Below are 24646 nucleotides of genomic sequence, written 5' to 3' on the forward strand. Positions count from 1 at the left end.
GCTGGGATACCTAGCTAGCCATATGCAGAAGAATGAAAGTGGACCCCAACCTTTTACCATATACAGAAATTAACTCAAGATGGATTAAATAATATAGTACCTCAAACTATAAAAATCCTAGAATAAAATAATGTAAATGCCCTTCTTGATATCAGCTTGGTAAGGAATTTTTGTCTAAGTTCCCAAAAGCAATTGCGACAAAAACAAAAGTAGACAAGTGGAACCTAATTAAAGAGCATCTGCACAGCAAAAGAAACTATCAAACAGAGTAAACAGACACCTTACAGAATGGGAGAAAACTTTTGCAAACTATGCATCCAACAAACATCTAATACCCAGGTTCTATAGGAAACTTAAACAATTAAACAAACAAAAAAACAAATAGCCATATTAAAAAGTGGGCAAAAGACATGAACAGACACTTCTCTCAAAAAGACAAACAAGCAGCCAATAAACATGAAAAAATGCTCCACATCACTTATCATCAAAGAAATTCAAATAAAAACCACAATGAGATACAATCTCACACCAATCAGAATAGCTTATTAAACAGTCAAAACCAACAGATGCCAGTGGGGCTATGAAAAAAAGAGAATGCTTATACACTATTGGTGTATTGGTGGGAATGTAATTTAGTTCAGCCTCTGTGGAGAGAAGTTTGGAGATTTTCCAAGGAACTTAAAATAGCTACCATTTTCCAGCAACCCTGTTAATGGGTATACATACTTGACATATATCCATAAAAAGACAAATCTTTCTACCAAAAAGACACATGCACTCATGTGTTCACTGCAGCACTATTCATAATGACAAAGACATGGAATCAACCGAGGTGCCCATTAACAGTAGATTGGATAAAGAAAATGTGGTACATATATACCACAGAATACTATGCAGCCACTAAAAGAACAAACTCATGTCGTTTGTAGAAAATGGATACTGCTGGAGGCCATTATCCTAAACGTATTAATGCAGAAACAGAAAAACAAATACTGGATGTTCTCACTTATAAGTAAGAAACATTGGGTACTTGTGGACATAATGATGGCAATAGTAGACACTGGGGACTCATAAAGGGGATGAGAAACGAGGGTGTTAAGGGTTGAAAAACTAACTATTGGGTACTGTGCTCACTATCTGGGTGATGGAATCATTCATATCCCAAACCTCAGCATGATGCAATATACCCAGGTAACAAATCTGCACATGTAACTCTTGAATCTAAAATGAAAGTTGAAATTCTTAAAAACAAAATGAGCAGAAATAAGTAACAGAAAAAACAGAAATTAATTTTTAATATTAACTAGTAATTTACTATTATTAATTTAAATATTAATATTTATTACTTTAATATGGAATAATTAAATATTACCAATTTAATATTAAACACTAATTGAATATTAATTATTAATATCAATTTATTATTAAATATTAGTCTTAATAGGAAACCTAGACTTGTGGACAGGAAAGGAAAGCACTGGCATTATTTATTTTGGTAAGGCAATATAGGATAATGAAGTCAACTGGCTAATCATGTTGAGTTGAACCCCACCTCATTGATATTTTGTAAAGGAGGTTTAGGTTGGGGGAAGCACGGAGATTTGATATTAAAAGCTTAAGAAATAGAATTATATAATTGATAGGTTGTCATGTGATAAACTTATTGATAGAAACCTGAAAATATGATTTTCCAACAATAAAAATAGTACGTGGGAATCATTACTTTCTTACTACCTTTCCCTTTGTTCTATGTTTTTATCACCAAACAGACCTTTTTAAACTTTTATTTTAGATTCAGGGGGTGCATGTTCAGGTTTGTTACCAGGGTATACTGCATGATGCTGAGGTCTGGGGTACAAATAGTCCCAGCACTGAGGTATTAAGCATAGTATACAATAGTTTTGTTTTTAAACCCTTGTCTCCTCCCTCCTTCTCTCTCTGGTAGCCCCCAGAAACTACTGTTGCATCACTATGTCCATGAGTACCTAATATATGTACCTACTTATAAGTAAGAACATATGATACATGGTTTTCTGTTTCTGCATTAATTCATTTAGGATAATGATCTCCAGATGCATCCATGTTGCTGCAAAAGGACACGATTTCATTCTTTACTATGGTTGCATGGTTGCATAGTGTTCCAATGATGTATGTGTACCACATTTTCTTTATCCAATCCACCATTGAGAGGCATCTAGGTTGATTCCATGTTTTTGCTATTGTGAAAAGTGCTGCGATGAAAATGAGAGTGTATGTCTTTTTGGTATAAAGATTTGTTTTTCTTTTGGATACGTAACAAGTATATTCAACCAGCAATAGGGTTGCTGGAAAATGGTTAACTATTTTAAGTTATTTGAGAAATCTCCAACTGCTCTCCACAGCAGCTGAACTAATTTATATTTCCACCAACAGTGTATAAGCATTCCCTTTTCTTCACAACTTCACCAGCATCTGTTATTTTTTAACTTTTTAATGACAATTATTCTGCATGGTGGTGATTGTATCTCACTGCGGTTTTGAATTTAATTTCTTTGATTAGTGATGTGGAACATTTTTTTCATGTTTGATGGCCACCTGTTTGTCTTGTTTTGAGAAGTGTCTGTTCCTGTTTCTTTTTCCCACTTTTTAATAGGGTTATTCTTATTTTTTGCTTGTTCAGTTGTTTAAGTTCTTTATAGATTCTGGATATTAGATGCTTGTTAAATGCATAGTTTGCAATACTTTATCCCATTCTGTAGGTGTCTGTTTACTCTGTTGATAGTTTCTTTTGCTATGCAGAGGTTCTTTAATTTAATTAGGTCCCATTTGTCAACTTTTGTTTTTGTTGCAATTGCTTTTGAGTCATCAATTCTTTCCAAAGGCCAATGACCGGAATGGTGTTTCCTAGGTTTTCTTCCAGGATTCTTACACTTTAAGGTCTTATATTTAAATATTTGATCCATCTTGAGTTAATTCTTGTAGACAGTGAAAGATAAAGGTCCAGTTTCAATCTCCTCCATATGGCTAGCCAGCTATCCCAGCACCAATTATAGAATAATCATCTCCCCATTTGTTATTTTTGTTGACTTTGTCAAAAATCAGATGGCTATAGGTGTGCAGCTTTAATTTTGGGTTCTCTATTCTGTACTACTGCTGCACCACAGACTTTTTCTAAGCCCAGCTTAATTTTGGACCCTATTCACTTTAGTTTTTCCTCTCTCTACAGTATCTATCATATGCTACTTTTTTTAAAGTTTAGTATTTCTGTCTTTATATTTACAAATATTTAAAGTTAATGAAAAAAAAATCCTTATTCCAGGTAAATAATCAATGATCAGGAGATCAGGTATAAGGAATAACCTAATAAATCATAAGTTATTGGTCAATTGGGTTTCATAAAGGTACGTTTCTTCAAGTGGTCAGGAAGCCAAGGAAGAAAAACCAAACAGATATGATAGCCTAACTTGTTGATTAAGTTTTTAACAGAGCTTTTCACATATCTTTCTTTTTTTTTTTTTTATTTGAGATGGAGTCTCACACTGTCGCCTGTGCTGGAGTGCAGTGGTACTATCTCGGCTCACTGCAACCTCCACCTCCTGGGTTCAAGCGATTCTCCTGCCTCAGCCCCGTGAGTAGCTGAGATTACAGGCACCTGCCACCACACCCACGTATTTTTTTTTTTAACTTTTAGTAGAGAAGGGGTTTCGCTGTGTTGGCCAGGCTGGTCTCGAACTCCTGACCTTGTGATTCCCCTGTCTCAGCCTCCCAAAGTGCTGGGATTACAGGCATAAGCCACCACACCCAGCCAGTTCACATATCTTTCATTGGAAGAAATAGTCTCATTTAAAAGGTCAGATGAAATCATGCAGGAAATAATAGAAAAAGTTGCAATACATACCCATATACTCTTCACCTAGCCAACTGGTAACATTGTGCCACATTTGCATTACATGATCCAATTTTGTCTCTCTTTACACACACACATACCCTATAAACATAAGTGGTAGCCATCTTGTAGTGGTAGTTAGTGGTTGCCACCTTGTAGTGGTAGTTAGTGGTAACCACCTTGTAGTGCTTTAAGCAATTAGCATTTTATGCATTTCTAAGGACATGCCATTATTAACCTGTGAATTCTAAAACCCAAAAAAGTTTTCTCTACGTAACTGCATTTAATCACGTTTGTATTTTATAAATATTTAAATGTGATTATCAACGAACAAAAAATTTGAAATTTTCCATATGTTTAATAATAGAAGAATAATTTGGTAAATTATGGTATACGAATGTGGTGAAATTATTAGAGTTTAGAATACACCATAGGTAGATTCAAATACAAAATAACAAGAACATATGAAAACGATACATAATGTATATTATCAGCTTCATATATTTCAATGTGTGCTGTGACAAGCCCCAAACCTTCAGATAAGAAATTGAAAATAATATTAATTACACATGCACACACAAACATATACACACACTCAGAAACAGCTATCTAATTCATATGATTTAGAAAAAAACTTTCAACATAAGCATGGCCTACAAATACCCTATTCTGGCTGGACATTTGCCACTATATATCCTTTTAATTTTGAAAAGAAGACGTAGGAATAGGATTATTTTTCTTTTTCATGACATGTAAGACAACACTTCGTTGCTACACTTTTGATTGCATTGTCCTTTTGTAACTTATTGCTTCCTTGGTCTATTGTTCTTTATGTAACTGCTATTGCCTAATGAACTTATCTCATTCATACCTTGCTTTCAACTGCCTTGTTTCCCAGCAAACTACTTATATCCCAAATGCTTGAATCAACCCTCTACTATCTTCTCACCATTTCACTTTTTTGATTTCGGCCACCTTACCAGTAGTTATTTTAGGATCCCCATAACTAAAGTAAATCTTCACATCTTTGTTTGTAATCAAATATTGAGGGTGAATAATAGAGAAGATTAGACAGGATAATTGTGAGAGGACTTAAATTCATGTCTTGGGAAGTTTGACGGAATGCCATTGTTCTTTAATATGGAAAGTTGAAGGTATGCCATCGAGCTTTACTACAGATTTCCACAGTTAGAGGTTCTGATTCTGGAGGCAAATTTGGGGCCTTAGAAATTACATTTGGAAATGTCTCAGGTAATTTTTTTGTAGCTATTCCATAAGCTACAATTTGACAATGAGGCCTACTGCATTTAGCCACTAAACTATGCACAACAGCAGATCCCCTACAACTTTAATGTGCATATGAATCACTATGTTTCTTCTTTAACTGCAAATACAGATTCTGTAGGTCTGTAGCGGAGCCTGAGATTCAACATTTCTTTTTTTTTTTTTTTTTTTTTGGAGACGGAGTCTCACTCTGTCGCCGGGGCTGGAGTGCAGTGGCCGGATCTCAGCTCACTGCAAGCTCCGCCTCCCGGGTTCACGCCATTCTCCTGCCTCAACCTCCCGAGTAGCTGGAACTACAGGCGCCCGCCACCTCGCCCGGCTAACAAGCACACAATAGATGCGATTGCTGGCGGTCCACAGGCCACGCTTTAAATATTCAGTTGTTGCTGGGAACTGGAATTTACATAGATGAAGGTATCAAAGATACTTGCTGGACTAGAGAAAAGTTGCAGACCTGTGGGAAACATTTTTATAATCTGTTAACAGGCCAGAAGTTCCTCTTTTGGCTTTTATATTGAATTAATTTGTCAATATGTATCCTACGGTGTTAGAAGAATGCTTTGACAATATGTACTTATAAAATAATTGGAGTTAAATATTAATTTTTCCAAATGGACTAATACAGTCTTATGAAAATTACTAAATGATAACTCTGAGGCATTCTGAATAAAGTACTTTATTTGTTTACTAAGCCTGCCATAACAAAATACCACTGACTGGGTGGCTTATCCAACAAGAATTTATTTTTTCCTAGTTCTGCAGGTTACAAGTCCAAGATTAAGGTGTCGGTAGGTTTGGTTTCTCTGGGGCCTCTCTCTTTGGCTTGCAGATTGCTGCCTTCACTCTGTGCCTTCACGTGGGCCTTACTCCGAGTAAGGGTAAGGGTCCCACCCTTAAAGTCTCATTTAACCTGAGTTACCTCTTTGAAGGCCTTATCTTCAAATATAGTCATATTAGGGGTTAGTGCATCAACGTAGGAATTTTGGTAGAAACACTTTAGTCCAACACATGTTAATGAATTTGAATCCAGAACAGATTATACTTAAAAATATTTAATTTGCTTTGAAGGGTCAGAGGCCCTTAAATACAAGAAACTTAAGTTTACACTGTGTTATGGGCTGAATTGTGTTCCCCAGAATTCACATGTTGAAGCTCCTCAGAATGAGACTGCAGTTGGAGTGCTAAATTAAATAAGCATGAGGCCATTCACCTGGGGTGGTCTCTGTATTTTGAGTTCCTAGACAACAAACTGCAACCTAACTAGTATGTAAATAAACTGAACACTAATTTGGAAGTAGAACACACAGCTAAGTTTCAGCCAATTACAGGCAGCCAGCTCATCACAACATGTCCATATAAAGTAGATGCCTTGCTATAGCCAATCAGGTGAGTTGTCACTTTGATTCTGTGTTCAGCCTATAAAAAGCTCCATGTTCATGCTGCTGGGCAAAGCTTTCTGAACATCTTCTGGTTTCAAGTGCTGCCTGCTTCATGAATCATTATCTGTTCAAATAAACTCTGCTAAATTTAATTTGTCTAGTTTTTCTCTGAACAGGAGATAAGGCCTTTAAAAAGGTAATTAAGTTAAAATGAGGCCATGAGTATGGTTCCTAATCCAATTTGATGAGTGTCCTTATAAGAAGAGACACCAGACAAGTGTGTGCACAGGTGGAATACCATGTGAAGAGGCAGCAAGAGGGCAGCCCTCTGCAAGCCAAGGAGAATGGCTACAGAGGAAACCCTGCTGGCATCTTGATCTTGGAACTCCAGCCTCCACAAGTGTGAGAAAATATTTTCTGTTGTTTAAGCCACCCAGTTGTGGTGTTTTGTTATGGCCTTCCTAGAAAACTAATACACACTGATTACATCTACAGGAAATAAAAGTCAATGCAGAATATTTTAATAAGCAACACACAGCTTTTATCTTCTTTAATACTCAGTGAACCACACTGTACGCATCTTTCACATCTCATGAAAAAAAAATTCCCAAATACAAGTCCAAACACTGTTGAATACACTTAACATAAGTTATTAATATTATATCCCAAACAAGCTGAAGAAAAGATCACTTATAACGCAATTCCAAAAGTTGTTTTCACTTCTAAAAATCCTAGAGTTTCGAACTGTCATTAGCTCAGAACTAAACAGTTCAGGTTGGCATAAATATTTTAATATTTGTTAAAGTAGGAATACAATTGCAATTAATTAAAGATTACCTCTAACATTAAAAAATAAGCCTTACCTTTGTTTTGGGTTCTAGAATTTTTACTCCATAAATTGATATTTGCAACTCCACTTTAGGAATTTTCTGGCCTTCAGATTTCTTGATATGTCTTGCAAACTACAAATGAAAAATTATTCACAAAACTACAATTCTATTTCTATAAAGAATGAACAAAAATAAACATACATTTGGAGTTCATATTCAATTTCAGACTTTAATTAAGTGAATTTTTGCCAAGTATAAAGCATTTTATAAAGATAGTCTCAAAATATTTAAAAATCATAGCAATCAGGCATTATAATTCACATTGATTTTCAGCAATTTTTTTAAATTAAGATTTTTAATGCACTTCTTTCATGGTATTTACAAAAACGTATTCATACCAGACAGCTGAGAAAACTCAAAATACTTTGTGGGAAGATGTGTAGAGATCAGTTTGTTTTTCTGTGAATCTTTTGTTGTTATTATCTTCACAGAATTAGCAGTTCATCGGCTGTTGAATATGCCCTTTTTGCCATTTCTAGATATTTACCTAGTTTGGAACACTATTCTATCCAACCACATCAATACATAAAAAGAAGCAGATTACCATGTCCAAACTGAAGCTAAGAATTGAAGTAATTATCCCAGCTAAAAGACTCAGGTATAGAACTAGACTCAGTCTAGAACTACATATATAGTGAGTATCTTGAAAGCACAAAGTTTTTCAATACTTTTGTAGTAGTATTTATTATATTTTCTCACTGAGTTAGTAGGTGTATGTAAATGCTTGTTCGATTCTATTATAAAATCAAAAAGAAAATCAGAATACTCATGTGCTTAGCAGATGGAGTCTGCTTCTCTCCTAGCATTGCTTAATTTAGTGGGTGAAAATTTCAGGAGCCCAGCTAAACTTGAATATTAAACAATTAATATTCTTTTTAAAAACTTTAATTTTAAAATACAGGCACAAACACAACATATATACACACACACAAACACACACAATTTAGTATACACATAGCCCATGCAACATTTGGAACATATTTGTACTAAAAAATATTTGTCTGAAATTCAAAGTTTACCAGGCGTCTTGATTTTAATTGACAATTTTACTCTCTCCCTACATTCCTTCTCTCCTCTGCAATCACCCCCACATCCAACTTTTTCTTTTTAAGAAATGGAAAGAAACCTATTAGAAGAAATAATTTCTGACCCCTCTTCTACTGCTTCAAACAGTTATTTCCTAGTGTACCTTTTTCTCTCTAAGGATATAGATCATCCCAACTTGACTCAAAATTGATGACATGTAATGCAAGATAGCGTTCCAGTCCTCTTGGATGTCATAGTTACTTGCACTGTGTATTTCACTGTAATTTAGGGCAGATGTGAATACACATGGCATAGCTCCGTTCTGGAGCACAGAGTGATTAAAAGTCTTTCTCTCTTTTCATGGCTTTGCACTACCACAGAGAATAATACAATGAATGCCTTTAAGTGTCTGCCTTCCTATCCCAGGGGGTACCATTTATTTTATTCCATTTTGAGTGGTATAATTTTTCCCCTTGCTGTCTGTCTTGCTCTATGAACTTAGGTTGCTATTTTTTGTATTCAGCAGTCTTACTGCTGCACATGATACAACTAACTTGTGCCAGATACTTTTCTTTTTTGTCTTTAATAAATTTATTTTGCTTGAATGTAGATCGTTAAAAATTATCCCAGCTATCTCCCAAAGAATATGGATTAATTTTGTTTATTTTCCCTTCATAATCTCCTTATATCAGCATAATTAAGCAATTTGAAAGTTTTCACATAGGAAGGCTTACAAAATAAGTCAGCAGCTCTCCACATATGTGAATGCATCTGGATAAAGCAACTCTCATTATCAGATGCAGAAGCATCCTCAGCTTGTTTCCTAGGTTCTGCTGTTTTCCAGAAACAGACAGAGCATGGCTTCTGAAGCCCCTTCCACATCCAGACTCAACCATTCCTGTGACCTCTGACAAGAACTGTGCAACCTTTAAAATTTTTTCCCACTGAAACGTCTACCACAAAGCAACCACTATTATTAAACTTAACTACTGAGAAGGAAAGAAAGAATGGAAGAACTAGATAAAGGAAGGAAGTAGGGGCTGAGGTAGAGAAACAAAGTGGAGAGGTAAGAAGGGAGTGGGGAGGAAGAAAGGAAGAGAGGGAAGAAGGAAAGAATGAAATAAAGAAAAAGAAAAAGAAGCACATTTATAATCTAGGTTTTCTGAAATTTTTCTCTCTTCTTCATAACAGGATGAATTAACTGTGCTCAAAACAGCTTCAGGTTCATGTAATCTAATCTTCTTATTTCAAAGATAAGGATAGTAAGTCTCAGATAAGCTACGTACCATGGTCATAAAATGGTTTTGTAGGAATTAGGCCTAGTAACTAGTTTTGCAGATATCCACTAAATAATCTTTTTCTTTTATGCAACATATTTTCTGCATTTAGAAAAGAAAATTCCCAGTTCTACCTTCATTCATATCAATGTTTACACTGGTTATTGGCCTTGATTTTTGAACCTATGTTACACAACTCTCATGCCAAAAGTTATACTCATTCAATCTATATTTTTCTCAGTTTAATATTCTCCTTCCTGTCTCTCTTTGTTTTTTCTAAACCTTAAGCTAACTGTATTCTATAGTTTGCATGCTCCCCTCTAAGTCCCTTTGCTACTTACAGATTTCTTGCCTTCCTAACATTTCTAATTAACCTTAGGAATATATGCTGATCAATCTACATAACATCATATTCTATTTTTTCCCTAGTTACTATTTTAATATCAAAGCTTGAACAGTCTTTTTTGTAAATTTCTTTCAATTTTTGCTTCAGTGGATTTATTTCTTGGTAGATCTAGATGGATACAGTGATCTGCCATTAAAACTTGAATATAATAATCCAATAAAAATTATTCAAAGGAAGTGATGCAGAAGCATTTTGGAGAATGACTGGATACAACAAATGAATATAACCAAGACTTTGTCATCATAAAGTGATGGGGAAGGATGGAGTAGTACTTGAAATAAAGTATTTGGTTAAATATATACTACTGATAAATAGAACTGTTAAAGAAAATTTAAAGGGAGCACAACTGAGTTTCAATATTATCATTACATAATTTCTATCCATTTCTCGGAGGACTTTTTAAAAAGTGAAATTAAATAAACTACTAATGGAATATAGAGTATTAGGCAATAAAATTAATTTACTAATTTGGGCCTATTATTTGAAGCTACTATTCTTCTTTGGGGTTCTGTTTATATTTTTAATTTAAAGTGTTTCTAATAACCCTGCAGGAAATGAGCTATGTTTATATATAATTAAATTAAGCTCTAAATGTTTAATTAATTAGATAACTGATTGTGAAGACAAAATAGTGTTATACAACACAGAAAGAATGAGTTCAAATGGAAAATCTACTAGGCTGAGACTTCATGAGGCTTGGCAGCAATTCCCAAGGGCTACATTTTCTTGCAGCAATTTCATGTAACTTTAATTTAGTTGTACCGGTGTGAGGGGATTTTCACTCTAAAATTGGATTCCAGGAATGTTGCCCACTGGGTATCTCCTAGGGAAACTGATAAGCTTTGAATCTATATATCAATACTTACTTACATGCAAAAATCACAAATTGTTTATGAAATACATTGAGCCCCCAACATCTGTACTAGTTGTATTAATAAAAATATATAAATCACTATTAAAAATAAAATTCGTTCCAATAAACAGTGCTATTCAATACATAGAAGTCGAAAGGGTTTAAAATTACTACATTTCAGAAAATTTGTTTTATTTGTTGTTGTTTTTGTTTTTTTGTTTGTTTGTTTGTTTTTATTATACTTTAAGTTGTAGGGTACATGTGCATAACATGCAGGTTTGTTACATATGTATACTTGTGCCATGTTGGTGTGCTGCACCCATCAACTTGTCAGCACCCATCAATTCGTCATTTACATCAGGTATAACTCCCAGTGCAATCCCTCCCCTCTCCCCGCTCCCCATGATAGGCCCCGATGTGTGATGTTCCCCTTCCCGAGTCCAAGTGATGTCATTGTTCAGTTCCCACCTATGAGTGAGAACATGCGGTGTTTGGTTTTCTGTTCTTGTGATAGTTTGCTAAGAATGATGGTTTCCAGCTGCACCCATGTCCCTACAAAGGACGCAAACTCATCCTTTTTTATGGCTGCATCATATTTCATGGTGTATGTGTGCCACATTTTCTTAATCCAGTCTGTCACAGATGGACATTTGAGTTGATTCCAAGTATTTGCTATTGTGAATAATGCCGCAATAAACATGCGAGTGCATGTGTTTGTTTCTTTTTGAGACGAACTTTCCCTCTTGTTGCCCAGGCTGGAGTGCAATGGCGCGATCGCAGCTCACTGCAACTTTCGCCTGCCGGGTTCGAGCGATTCTCCTGCCTCAGCCTCCCAAGTAGCCGGGATTACAGGCATGTGCCACCAAGCCCGGCTAAAACATGATCAAGAAATAGAAACTGTTGAACATGATTAGGAAATAAAGAACATGTTTGATATGGTATTTGAACCTTAAAAGGTTAATACCTACAAAAGTAATTATATTTATAAAAGAAACATTTATAAACTGTAAATTCTCTAAAAAATGACAGAGTGTAAAAAAGTCAAAGTTTTAAAATTTTTTGAAAACTAAGCAGGCATCATTAAACACAGAAGCATGAAAAATTCATTATTGATAATTCTTTAATTTCTCCATCAGATTTTATTCTTAAATTTCAAATTCTTGTTTAATGTCAGAAGCCATTACATTAATATTGCTGAAAAAGGAGTAAATATAAATAAAATGTTACCTTACATGATAATATAAAATAAATAAGATAAAGTAAGTAATATAAAATAAAATAAATTATAAAATCACATACTGAATTACATACATTTTTTTGAAAGCAGTCAGAATTCATACGTTACAGAAAAACAAATAAGAAATTAAAATGGAGATGCGTACCTATGATAAAAGAGCAAGTTTCTCTTTTTCTTTTTTTTAGTAGAGCCACACTACCACCTACTGGCCATTTCGAACCAGTAGAGCCTGGTTTGACATTTAAAAAATATTCTTAGTATACTTTGAATTGTAGCTTCTGACCCGTGACACACACAAAAAAAGCAAAAATAAATAAATAATAAATAAATAAATAAATAAATAAATAAAAAGCATTGTTTTATTCATTATCATTCGTATATGAATCATTACCCTTAGATATACTTTCCTGATATACAAAATGTTTGCAATCAGCACAGTAAAATTGCTTATTAAATACAAACTTATTTTGGAAGACATTTGAGAAACAACAGCTTCTATAAACTAAGTGTGCATTTTTAAACTATACTACATAATTTTTTTACCTTATTGTAGGTCACATTCTTTTATTAACAGAATACATTTCTAAACATGAAACTCCACAGAAATACATATACAATCCTCCAAAAATATATGTAAACTAGCCATTGTTTAAAAACCATTTGATTTCAAATATGTCTTTACATTTGATCTATTCATTATTCAATTGATTTTTTTTTTTGGTTTTCAATTTGGGTTGGCGAACAACCTACAAGGCATAAAGAAATACTATGTGTAAATAGTATTTTTTCTTTCATAAAACATTCTGATTGTAGTGAAGTTGGATTCATGCCCAGAATTTGCAACTTTTTGAAGGTATTTAAATAGAATCCTATTCTAATGTTGTCCATAAACTGTGAGCCCTTTTAAATCTTCTTTTGGATTGATTAAAACTATTGGCCAATAAAAGGCAAATCTAAATTATTACCTAATTAATGGTGGAAATAAATAGTTGGCTCATCCACGTTTTTCCCAAATGGGAATGATAATATCTTGGGAGTTTTTAGTATATTTACTTAAAAGGATTAGTAAAATATTCTCATATAAAATAAGATGGATAAAATATTATTGACCTTTATTTCTTTACCCAGAATAGAAGCCATGCCAATTCAGTTATTTCTCAATTTAAACACAGTAGATTCCACCAGATATGACATTCTCAAAGCAAATAATACCATTTAATGTCTCTGAGTTTGCCTGGCACACTCAGAGGTCTAACCCTCCTTTAGAATAACTGGATGGTCCCTGAACCAAATAAAGTTAGAGAAGAGTTATTTCTCCAAAAATGTGAAAACAACTATAGAGAATAACATTAATTGTGTAAAAAAAAAGTAGCACTATATATATTTTCTTATATGATACAGCTGAGGATTCTGTTGAGGAGTTTTTAAAATTTTAAAATCTCAGCGACAACAATGTCCTTCGAGATGTGGAACAATTAGAGAAACATGGTGTGTGGCATCTTATGTAAGATTTTCTCAGGAAACTTGTTGACTAGGATATGTGGGGTTGCTTATTAAATGTCCTTCTCTCCTCTCTTAGTTTCACCAGTTTCCCCATGGCTACTTATGGACATTGCCAGATCCTGTTGGACTTATAGATTAGGACATCTTTAACATACAGTGTCACTGCAAAATTCTGGTTGAAATCAACTCTAACTCCACATTTTTAACTGGTGGATACTATATCTTAGCTTTTAAACATAGTTGTTATGCCATTACTAGCTTTTGATTTGGGACATAAGTTCACATTATCCAAGCAAAGTAAAGGCAAGCTATAAAACAAACATTCAAGACACACTGCCATAAAACATTATTTTTAATATGACACATTATACCTTAGAAAAATATGAACAGTATGCCATATTTTAAAAACAATTTTGTGTACATGTTTACTATTAAAAATGTTTCCTTGATATGATTACATTTCTTCAATAGTTCATTTTTAATAGGGTGAAGCTATACCTGCAACAAAGTTATTCATGCTTTGATCTCCATCAATCTGCTGAAAACATGACAGAATCAATGCACTTGTAAATTATTTGAAGGGCTTTCCCTACCTTTAGTTTCCTTACAGCATCTCTCACAACTTCTGTTCCTTTTGGCTGTTCCACTTCTGTACTGCCAAGAAACTGAAAATGGTCATTTGTGAGACACAGGCTTTACTACATCATATATCATCGCATCATGTTGAACTATAAGATTGCATAATAGAATGGTTTAATAGTAATGCAAACTCACATTTTAATTAAATACAAACATTATTTTATATTATATCAAAATATAAATAAACTTTATCATTTATACTTACTGTTAATCAAAGTTTATTTTTAAAAACATACTTGTTTTCTAAATATTTTACTTGCAGGTTTTTACTGGAAAGAAAACTGAAGTTATTTTATTAGGCCCAGGGGAATAATGTTGATCTCAACCATTAAAATTTAGTAAACTTATTAGTAATTAAAAATTATTTTTCATTCAAAGCATGTAATTGTATTTTGTTACTATATTTCACATCGATAGTAAATTTCAAAGTTTATAATTTCAAGTAAACATTTTTCTTTGTTTTCCACTTATGAGGACTCATCTAACATGTAGAATTTAAAATACAAGCTTCTTTTAATAGCCAATATATACAACTAAGTAAAGCTATAGTTAGACTAAAGAAATAAAACATACATGATCTACAATTTTACTGTTTTAAATCAACCTGCAAATAGTCAGTAAGTGATATGATTTGGCTGTGTCCTCACCCAAATCTCATCTTTAATTTTAGCTGCTGTAATTCCCATGTGTTATGGGAGGAAATTGGTGGGAGGTAATTGAGTCACAAGGGTGGGTCTTTCCCGTGCTGGTCTCATGATAGTAAGTCCCATGAGACTTGATGGTTTTATAAAGAGGTATTCCCTTACACAAGCTCTCTTGCCTGCTGCCATGTAAGACATGACTTTGCTCTTCGTTCGTCTTCTGCCATGATTGTAAGTTTGCTGAGGTCTCCCCAGCCCTGTGGAACTGTGAGTCAATTAAACCTCTTTCCTTTATAAATTTCCCAGTCTAGGGTATGTCTTTATTAGCAGTATGAGAACAGAATAATACAGTAAGTGTGTTTAGTTAAAACCTGACCAATCCATAAAAAGAAAAAAGTTTCATAATAATTATCACACTGTAAGAAAATCTCTACCTTGGAGAGATATAATACCTTCTAAACAGAAGTCTAGTATCACTAAATGTTTAATACCAATTAGAATTGAAATATAGAGGTTTCATTCTAGAAAAATTTCTATATACAGGGCAAACAAACATTAAATTCATGAAGTATATGTAATTTTCCAAAGACCTTTCTTTTGTTCTTGTGACATACCACCAATTATAAGACCAAAGAGATTTACAAATTAATCACTTCTCCTATGTATAGACATAGGAGAATACGTGTTTGTAAACTCTACATCAAAGATTCCCTAAGTGGAATCTTTTTCATGTATTAACTTACAGAATAGAAGGGAAAATATAGTAAAGTCATACTATCTCTTATTCCTTCCGTCATTCTTGAAAAAAAAAATAACCACTAAGGAAATTAGAGTTTTGATTTTCAAAATGGGCTCGCTGCACAACTGGCATGAGAATTACCTACAGAGTTGGTTAAAATGTAAAAATACATGTTCCTTGGTCAAATAAATCATAATCTTTAGAGGTAGGGCAAGTGAATTATATTTCTAGAAGCACTGCAAGTGATTCCTCATACCAAAATCTAAAGAACAGAGTTAGAAACAGTTAACAGGCCATGTGGATAGTGGAAGGTAGGTACAAACGTGAGTTGAAAATACAGGCAATAACTGGTGTTCCCTTTCTGATGAACTAATGGAGGATAGAGAGTAAAGCTCAGTTGCACTGAGGCAAAAAGAAGTTTCACTTTTCAGATTCTGTAAGGTACAACAGTTCCTTTTTCCTCTTTTTTTTTTTTAGATGGAGTCTCGCTCTGTTGCCAGGCTGGAGTGCAGTGCTGCAACCTTGGCTCACTGCAACTTTCGACCCCTTGGTTCAAGCAATTCTCCTTCCTTAGCCTCTTGAGTAGCTGGGATTACAGGAACGTGCCACCATGCCCATGTAATTTTTGTACTTTTAGTAAAGATAGAGTTTCACCATGTTGGCCAGGATGGTCTTGATCTCCTGACCTCGTGATCTGCCCACCTCAGCCTCCCAAAGTGCTGGGATTACAAGTGTGGGCCACCACGCCCGGCCAACAGTTCCTTTTTCTAATATGCTTCAACTATATCAAATTGTTAACAGGCCCTAGATAAGATATCAACAGGCTTTCAGTTTGCCCCGCTGTGACCTGAAATTGTTGGTTGACCAGGCATACATAAAAGACCAAAGTGAATGAGAAATTTTAAGCTGAAAAAGAAAGGAAATCCTGCTACCAAGATTGGGAGACAGCCAAATCTATTCCTGACACCAATGGAGCTGTCACATTTCTCCAGTTTTGGATGAGTGTTTTCAAACTTGATTGAATGACAGAATCATAGGGGGCGCTTTAGCCAGGTGCAGTGGTTAGGATATGGTGCTTTAATAAGCAATCTGTAGTTTCACCTACTCAAGAGTTTGAGGCAAGAGATCTGCCTGGGCCCAAGAGTTTGAGGCCAGCCTAAGCAACACAGCGAGCTCCTGTCTCAATTAAAAATAAAAATAGAGAGAGAGAGAGAGAGAGAGAGAGAAATAATCATATTGGAAGCTATAATCTTATTACCAATGCCTGCAAGTCTGATTTGACTAGCTTGGGTCAGAATCAGGCCATCTATATATTTTAAAGCTCCCTAAGTGATATTAATGTGCCACCAGGTTTGAAAAGCACCATCTCAGATCATCCAGAAAGGAAGAAGAGTTCAAGTAATTGAGGAGGATTTAACATAATAGAAACTAGTTCTGAATACATCCCTGGGGTAAACTGTTCTCAACTTCTCTGAATTTATCATATCACTGTGATCAGTGGATGGTCTAGTATTAGCAGGAGCAGAGGAGCAAAGGTGGATCCTTTATGGGGAAGTAATTATTGAACTAGAAGAAGGAAAGGTCTGGTGTGTCAGTAATAGACTATAAGTTTTACTGGCAATATTTCTGAAGGAATATTCATACTTCAGCAGGAATGGCATGAGTCAAAAGTATTATATGCAAATAAGGCCATAGGGGAAAAGTATGGAAGAACTCCAAGTATATTCAAAATGAATCAACCTCTAGCTGTGCTCCAGGAACCTTTTAATAGGTTTCTTTCACACTAGCTTTAATGAAATCCTTTGAGTAATGCAACACTGGGAGAAGCCTTGAGTGATGGTAGGTATTAAGATATATCTTAATATGGAGCACTCTACTTAACCCAACTTTTTCTTATGTAATGTTAGAAAACCTATATGACAATCATGCTAAAACTAAAAAAAAAGTTTATTCCTTATACTTCCTGTATTTTTTAATTATAAAAAATCATGATATATAGATTAAATAATTCATATTTATATGCATTTCTTATGCCTATCTAAAATATTTACAAAACTCTTAGATATGAGGTAGCACATTAGAACAAGCTCTAGATTTAGAATCTGAAGATGTTAGAAAAGTCCCCGAATTTCTGCCTTGTCTGACTCTTTTGAAAGACAGAGATAGAAGATGGCCGAATAGGAACAGCTCCAGTCTCCAACTCCCAGCGCGAGCGACACAGAAGACCGGTGATTTCTGCATTTTCAACTGAGGTACTGGGGTCATCTCACTAGGGAGTGCCGGACAATCAGTGCTGGTCAGCGGCTGCAGCCCGACCAGCCAGAGCTAAAGCAGGGCAAGGCATCGCCTCACCTGGGAAGTGCAAGGGGGAAGGGAATCCCTTTTCCTAGCCAGGGGAACTGAGACACACAACACCTGGAAAATCGGGTAACTCCCACCCCAATACTGCGCTTTAAGCAAACGGGCACATCAGGAGAATATAACCCACACCTGGCCGGGAGGGTCCCACACCCACGGAGCCTCCCTCATTGCTAACACAGCAGTCTGCGATCTAACCGCAAGGCAGCAGCGAGGCTGGGGGAGTGGCGCCCACCATTGCTAAGGCTTAAGTAGGAAAACAAAGCTGCTGGGAAGCTCGAACTGGGTGGTGCTCATAGCAGCTCAAGGAAACCTGCCTGTCTCTGTAGACTCCACCTCTGCGGACAGGGCCCAGCTAAACAACAACAACAAAAAAAGCAGCAGGAAACTCTGCAGATGCAAACGACTCTGTCTGACAGCTTTGCAGAGAGCAGTGGATCTCCCAACACGGAGGTTGAGATCTGAGAAGGGACAGACTGCCTGCTCAAGTGGGTCCCTGACCCCTGAGTAGCCTAACTGGGAGACATCCCCCACTAGGGGCAGTCTGACACCCCACAACTCACAGGCTGGAGTACACCCCCGAGAGGAAGCTTCCAAAGTAAGAATCAGACAGGTACATTCGCTGTTCAGCAATATTCTATCTTCTGCAACCTCTGCTGCTGATACCCAGGCAAACAGTGTCTGGAGTAGACCTCAAGCAATCTCCAACAGACCTACAGCTGAGGGTCCTGACTGTTAGAAGGAAAACTATCAAACAGGAAGGACACCTATACCAATATCCCATCAGTACGTCACCATCATCAAAGACTAGAGGCAGATAAAACCACAAAGATGGGGAAAAAGCAGGGCAGAAAAGCTGGAAATTCAAAAAATAAGAGCGCATCTCCCCCTGCAAAGGAGTGCAGCCCATCGCCAGCAACGGATCAAAACTAGTCAGATAATGACTTTGACGAGAGGAGAGAAGAAGGCTTCAGTCCATCCAACTTCTCAGAGCTAAAGGAGGAATTACGTACCCAGCACAAAGAAACTAAAAATCTTGAAAAAAGAGTGGAAGAATTGACAGCTAGACTAATTAATGCAGAGAAGGTCATAAACGAACTGACAGAGATGAAAACCATGACACGAGAAATACATGACAAATCCACAAGCTTCAGTAACCGACTCGATCGACTGGAAGAAAGAGTATCAGCGATTGAGGATCAAATGAATGAAATGAAGCGAGAAGAGAAACCAAAAGAAAAAAGAAGAAAAAGAAATGAACAAAGCCTGCAAGAAGTATGGGATTATGTAAAAAGATCAAATCTATGTCTGATTGGGGTGCCTGAAAGTGAGGGGGAAAATGGAACCAAGTTGGAAAACACTCTTCAGGATATCATCCAGGAGAACTTCCCCAACCTAGTAGGGCAGGCCAACATTCAAATTCAGGAAATACAGAGAACGCCACAAAGATACTCCTCGAGAAGAGCAACTCCGAGAACATAATTGCCAGATTCACCAAAGTTGAAATGAAGGAAAAAATCTTTTTTTTTTTTTTTTTTTGAGACGGAGTCTCGCTCCACCGCCCAGGCTGGAGTGCTGTGGCCGGATCTCAGCTCACTGCAAGCTCCGTCTCCCGGGTTTACGCCATTCTCCTGTCTCAGCCTCCCGAGTAGCTGGGACTACAGGCGCCCGCCACCTCGCCCGGCTAATTTTTTTGTATTTTTTTAGTAGAGACGGGGTTTCACCGTGTTAGCCAGGATGGTCTCGATCTCCTGACCTCGTGATCCGCCCGTCTCGGCCTCCCAAAGTGCTGGGATTACAGGCTTGAGCCACCGCGCCCGGCCTGGAAAAAATCTTAAGGGCAGCCAGAGAGAAAGGTCGGGTTACCCACAAAGGGAAGCCCATCAGACTAACAGCAGATCTCTCGGCAGAAACTCTACAAGCCAGAAGAGAGTGGGGGCCAATATTCAACATTCTTAAAGAAAAGAATTTTAAACTCAGAATTTCATATTCAGCCAAACTAAGTTTCATCAGTGAAGGAGAAATAAAATGCTTTACAGATAAGCAAATGCTTAGAGATTTTGTCACCACCAGGCCTGCCTTACAAGAGACCCTGAAGGAAGCCCTAAACATGGAAAGGAACAACCGGTACCAGCCATTGCAAAAACATGCCAAAATGTAAAGACCATCGAGGCTAGGAAGAAACTGCATCAACTAACAAGCAAAATAACCAGTTAAAATCATAATGGCAGGATCAAGTTCACACGTAACAATATTAACCTTAAATGTAAATGGACTAAATGCTCCAATTAAAAGACACAGACTGGCAAACTGGATAAAGAGTCAAGACCCATCAGTCTGCTTATTCAGGAGACCCATCTCACATGCAGAGACATACCTAGGCTCAAAATAAAGGGATGGAGGAAGATCTACCAAGCAAATGGAGAACAAAAAAAAAGCAGGGGTTGCAATCCTAGTCTCTGATAAAACAGACTTTAAACCATCAAAGATCAAAAGAGACAAAGAAGGCCATTACATAATGGTAAAAGGATCAATTCAACAGGAAGAGCTAACTCTCCTAAATATATATGCACCCAATACAGGAGCACCCAGATTCATAAAGCAAGTCCTTAGAGACTTACAAAGAGACTTAGACTCCCATACAATAATAATGGGAGACTTCAACACTCCACTGTCAACATTAGACAGATCAATGAGACAGAAAGTTAACAAGGATATCCAGGAATTGAACTCATCTCTGCACCAAGTGGACCTAATAGACATCTATAGAACTCTCCACCCCAAATCAACAGAATATACATTCTTCTCAGCACCATATCGCACTTATTCTAAAATTGACCACATAATTGGCAGTAAAGCACTCCTCAGCAAATGTACAAGAACAGAAATTATAACAAACTGTCTCTCAGACCACAGTGCAATCAGGACTAAGAAACTCAGGACTAAGAAACTCAATCAAAACCGCTCAACTACATGGAAACTGAACAACCTGCTCCTGAATGACTACTGGGTACATAACGAAATGAAGGCAGAAATAAAGATGTTCTTTGAAACCAATGAGAACAAAGATACAACATACCAGAATCTCTGGGACACATTTAAAGCAGTGTGTAGAGGGAAATTTATAGCACTAAATGCCCACAAGAGAAAGCTGGAAAGATCTAAAATTGACACTCTAATATCACAATTAAAAGAACTAGAGAGGCAAGAGAAAACACATTCAAAAGCTAGCAGAAGGCAAGAAATAACTAAGATCAGAGCAGAACTGAAGGAGACAGAGACACAAAAAACCCTCCAAAAAATCAATGAATCCAGGAGTTGGTTTTTTGAAAAGATCAACAAAATTGACAGACCACTAGCAAGACTAATAAAGAAGAAAAGAGAGAGGAATCAAATAGACGCAATAAAAAATGATAAAGGGGATATCACCACCGACCCCACAGAAATACAAACTACGATCAGAGAATACTATAAACACCTCTACGCAAATCAACTAGAAAATCTAGAAGAAATGGATAATTTCCTGGACACTTACACTCTTCCAAGACTCAACCAGGAAGAAGTTGAATCCCTGAATAGACCAATAGTAGGCTCTGAAATTGAGGCAATAATTAATAGCCTACCAACCAAAAAAAGTCCAGGACCAGATGGATTCACAGCTGAATTCTACCAGAGGTACAAGGAGGAGCTGGTACCATTCCTTCTGAAACTATTCCAATCAATTGAAAAAGAGGGAATCCTCCCTAACTCATTTTATGAGGCCAACATCATCCTGATACCAAAGCCTGGCAGAGATACAACGAAGAAAAGAGAATTTGACACCAATATCCCTGATGAACATCGATGCAAAAATCCTCAATAAAATACTGGCAAACCGGATTCAGCAGCACATCAAAAAGCTTATCCACCATGATCAAGTGAGCTTCATCCCTGGGATGCAAGGCTGGTTCAACATTCGCAAATCAATAAACGTAATCCAGCATATAAACAGAACCAAAGACAAGAACCACATGATTATCTCAATAGATGCAGAAAAGGTTTTTGACAAAATTCAACAGCCCTTCATGCTAAAAACGCTCAATAAATTCGGTATTGATGGAACGTACCTCAAAAGAATCAGAGCTATTTATGACAAACCCACAGCTAATATCATACTGAATGGGCAAAAACTGGAAAAATTCCCTTTGAAAACTGGCACAAGAAAGGGGTGCCCTCTCTCACCACTCCTATTCAACATAGTGTTGGAAGTTCTGGCTAGGGCAATCAGGCAAGAGAAAGAAATCAAGGGTATTCAGTTAGGAAAAGAAGAAGTCAAATTGTCCCTGTTTGCAGATGACATGATTGTATATTTAGAAAACCCCATTGTCTCAGCCCAAAATCTCCTTAAGCTGATAAGCAACTTCAGCAAAGTCTCAGGATACAAAATTAATGTGCAAAAATCACAAGCATTCTTATACACCAGTAACAGACAAACAGAGAGCCAAATCATGAATGAACTTCCATTCACAATTGCTTCAAAGAGAATAAAATACCTAGGAATCCAACTTACAAGGGATGTCAAGGACCTCTTCAAGGAGAACTACAAACCACTGCTCAGTGAAATCAAAGAGGACACAAACAAATGGAAGAACATACCATGCTCATGGATAGGAAGAATCAATATCGTGAAAATGGCCATACTGCTCAAGGTTATTTATAGATTCAATGCCATCCCCATCAAGCTACCAATGACTTTCTTCACAGAATTGGAAAAAACTGCTTTAAAGTTCATATGAAACCAAAAAAGAGCCCGCATTGCCAAGGCAATCCTAAGTCAAAAGGACAAAGCTGGAGGCGTCACGCTACCTGACTTCAAACTATACTACAAGGCTACAGTAACCAAAACAGCATGGTACTGGTACCAAAACAGAGAGATAGACCAATGGAACAGAACAGAGTCCTCAGAAATAATACCACACATCTACAGCCATCTGATCTTTGACAAACCTGAGAGAAACAAGAAATGGGGAAAGGATTCCCTATTTAATAAATGGTGCTGGGAAAATTGGCTAGCCATAAGTAGAAAGCTGAAACTGGATCCTTTCCTTACTCCTTATACGAAGATTAATTCAAGATGGATTAGAGACTTAAATGTTAGACCTAATACCATAAAAACCCTAGAAGAAAATCTAAGTAGTACCATTCAGGACATAGGCATGGGCAAGGACTTCATGTCTAAAACACCAAAAGCAACGGCAGCAAAAGCCAAAATTGACAAATGGGATCTAATTAAACTAAAGAGCTTCTGCACAGCAAAAGAAACTACCATCAGAGTGAACAGACAACCTACAGAATGGGAGAAAATTTTTGCAATCTACTCATCTGACAAAGGGCTATTATACAGAATCTACAAAGAACTCAAACAAATACACAAGAAGAAAACAAACAACCCCATCAAAAAGTGGGCAAAGGATATGAACAGACATTTCTCAAAAGAAGACATTCATACAGCCAACAGACACATGAAAAAATGCTCATCATCACTCGCCATCAGAGAAATGCAAATGAAAACCACAATGAGACACCATCTCACACCAGTTAGAATGGCAATCATTAAAAAGTCAGGAAACAACAGGTGTTGGAGAGGATGTGGAGAAATAGGAACACTTTTACACTGTTGGTGGGAATGTAAACTAGTTCAACCATTATGGAAAACAGTATGGCAATTCCTCAAGGATCTAGAACTAGAAGTACCATATGACCCAGCCATCCCACTACTGGGTATATACCCAAAGGATTATAAATCATGCTGCTATAAAGACACATGCACACGTATGTTTATTGCGGCACTATTCACAATAGCAAAGACTTGGAATCAACCCAAATGTCCATCTGTGACAGACTGGATTAAGAAAATGTGACACATATACACCATGGAATACTATGTAGCCATAAAAAAGGATGAGTTTGCGTCCTTTGTAGGGACATGGATGCAGCTGGAAACCATCATTCTTAGCAAACTATCACAAGAGCAGAAAACCAAACACTGCATGTTCTCACTCATAGGTGGGAACTGAACAATGAGATCATTTGGACTCGGGAAGGGGAACATCACACACTGGGGCCTATCATGGGGAGGGGGGAGGGGGGAGGGATTGCACTGGGAGTTATACCTGATATAAATTATGAATTGATGGGTGCTGACGAGTTGATGGGTGCAGCACACCAACATGGCACTAGTATACATATGTAACAAACCTGCACGTTATGCACATGTACCCTAGAACTTAAAGTATATTAAAAAAAAAAAAAAGAAAGACAGAGATAATAATGCTATTCTTCTCTCCTTATAAAATCATTCTAAAGAGCAATTGCAATGAGAGATGAAAAACAGAAAACCTCTTTAAACTGCAAGGTGTTCATTAGGGATTGCCATTCCCTTATCAGGTGATTGTTAGGGGAAGACATTAGGGTTTAGTGGAGACAACTGATGCCTGTTCAGTTCTCCTGGGATCCACTTTATCAACTCAGAGACCCATCTTCCAGTTTCCACATGCTTTGCTGGTAATG

The 24646-nt window shown here is 36.5% G+C and overlaps 1 protein-coding gene across 5 annotated transcripts in view; it reads right to left on the reverse strand.

Annotated features, from left to right (window-relative positions):
• GULP1 (GULP PTB domain containing engulfment adaptor 1) overlaps window positions 1-24646 on the reverse strand; it is a 319039-nt gene that overhangs the window by 61460 nt on the left and 232933 nt on the right. For all 5 annotated transcript variants that reach the window (XM_033230913.1, XM_033230915.1, XM_033230914.1 and 2 more), the window contains exons 5-6: window positions 14314-14385; window positions 7392-7490 (exon numbers count right to left, since the gene is read on the reverse strand). In XM_033230913.1, coding sequence (XP_033086804.1) covers window positions 7392-7490; window positions 14314-14385 — 171 coding nt within the window. The remainder of the gene's footprint in view (window positions 1-7391; window positions 7491-14313; window positions 14386-24646) is intronic.

Source organism: Trachypithecus francoisi, unplaced genomic scaffold (assembly GCF_009764315.1).
Source record: "Trachypithecus francoisi isolate TF-2019V2 unplaced genomic scaffold, Tfra_2.0 Lachesis_group13, whole genome shotgun sequence".
Taxonomy (NCBI): Eukaryota; Metazoa; Chordata; class Mammalia; order Primates; family Cercopithecidae; genus Trachypithecus; species Trachypithecus francoisi.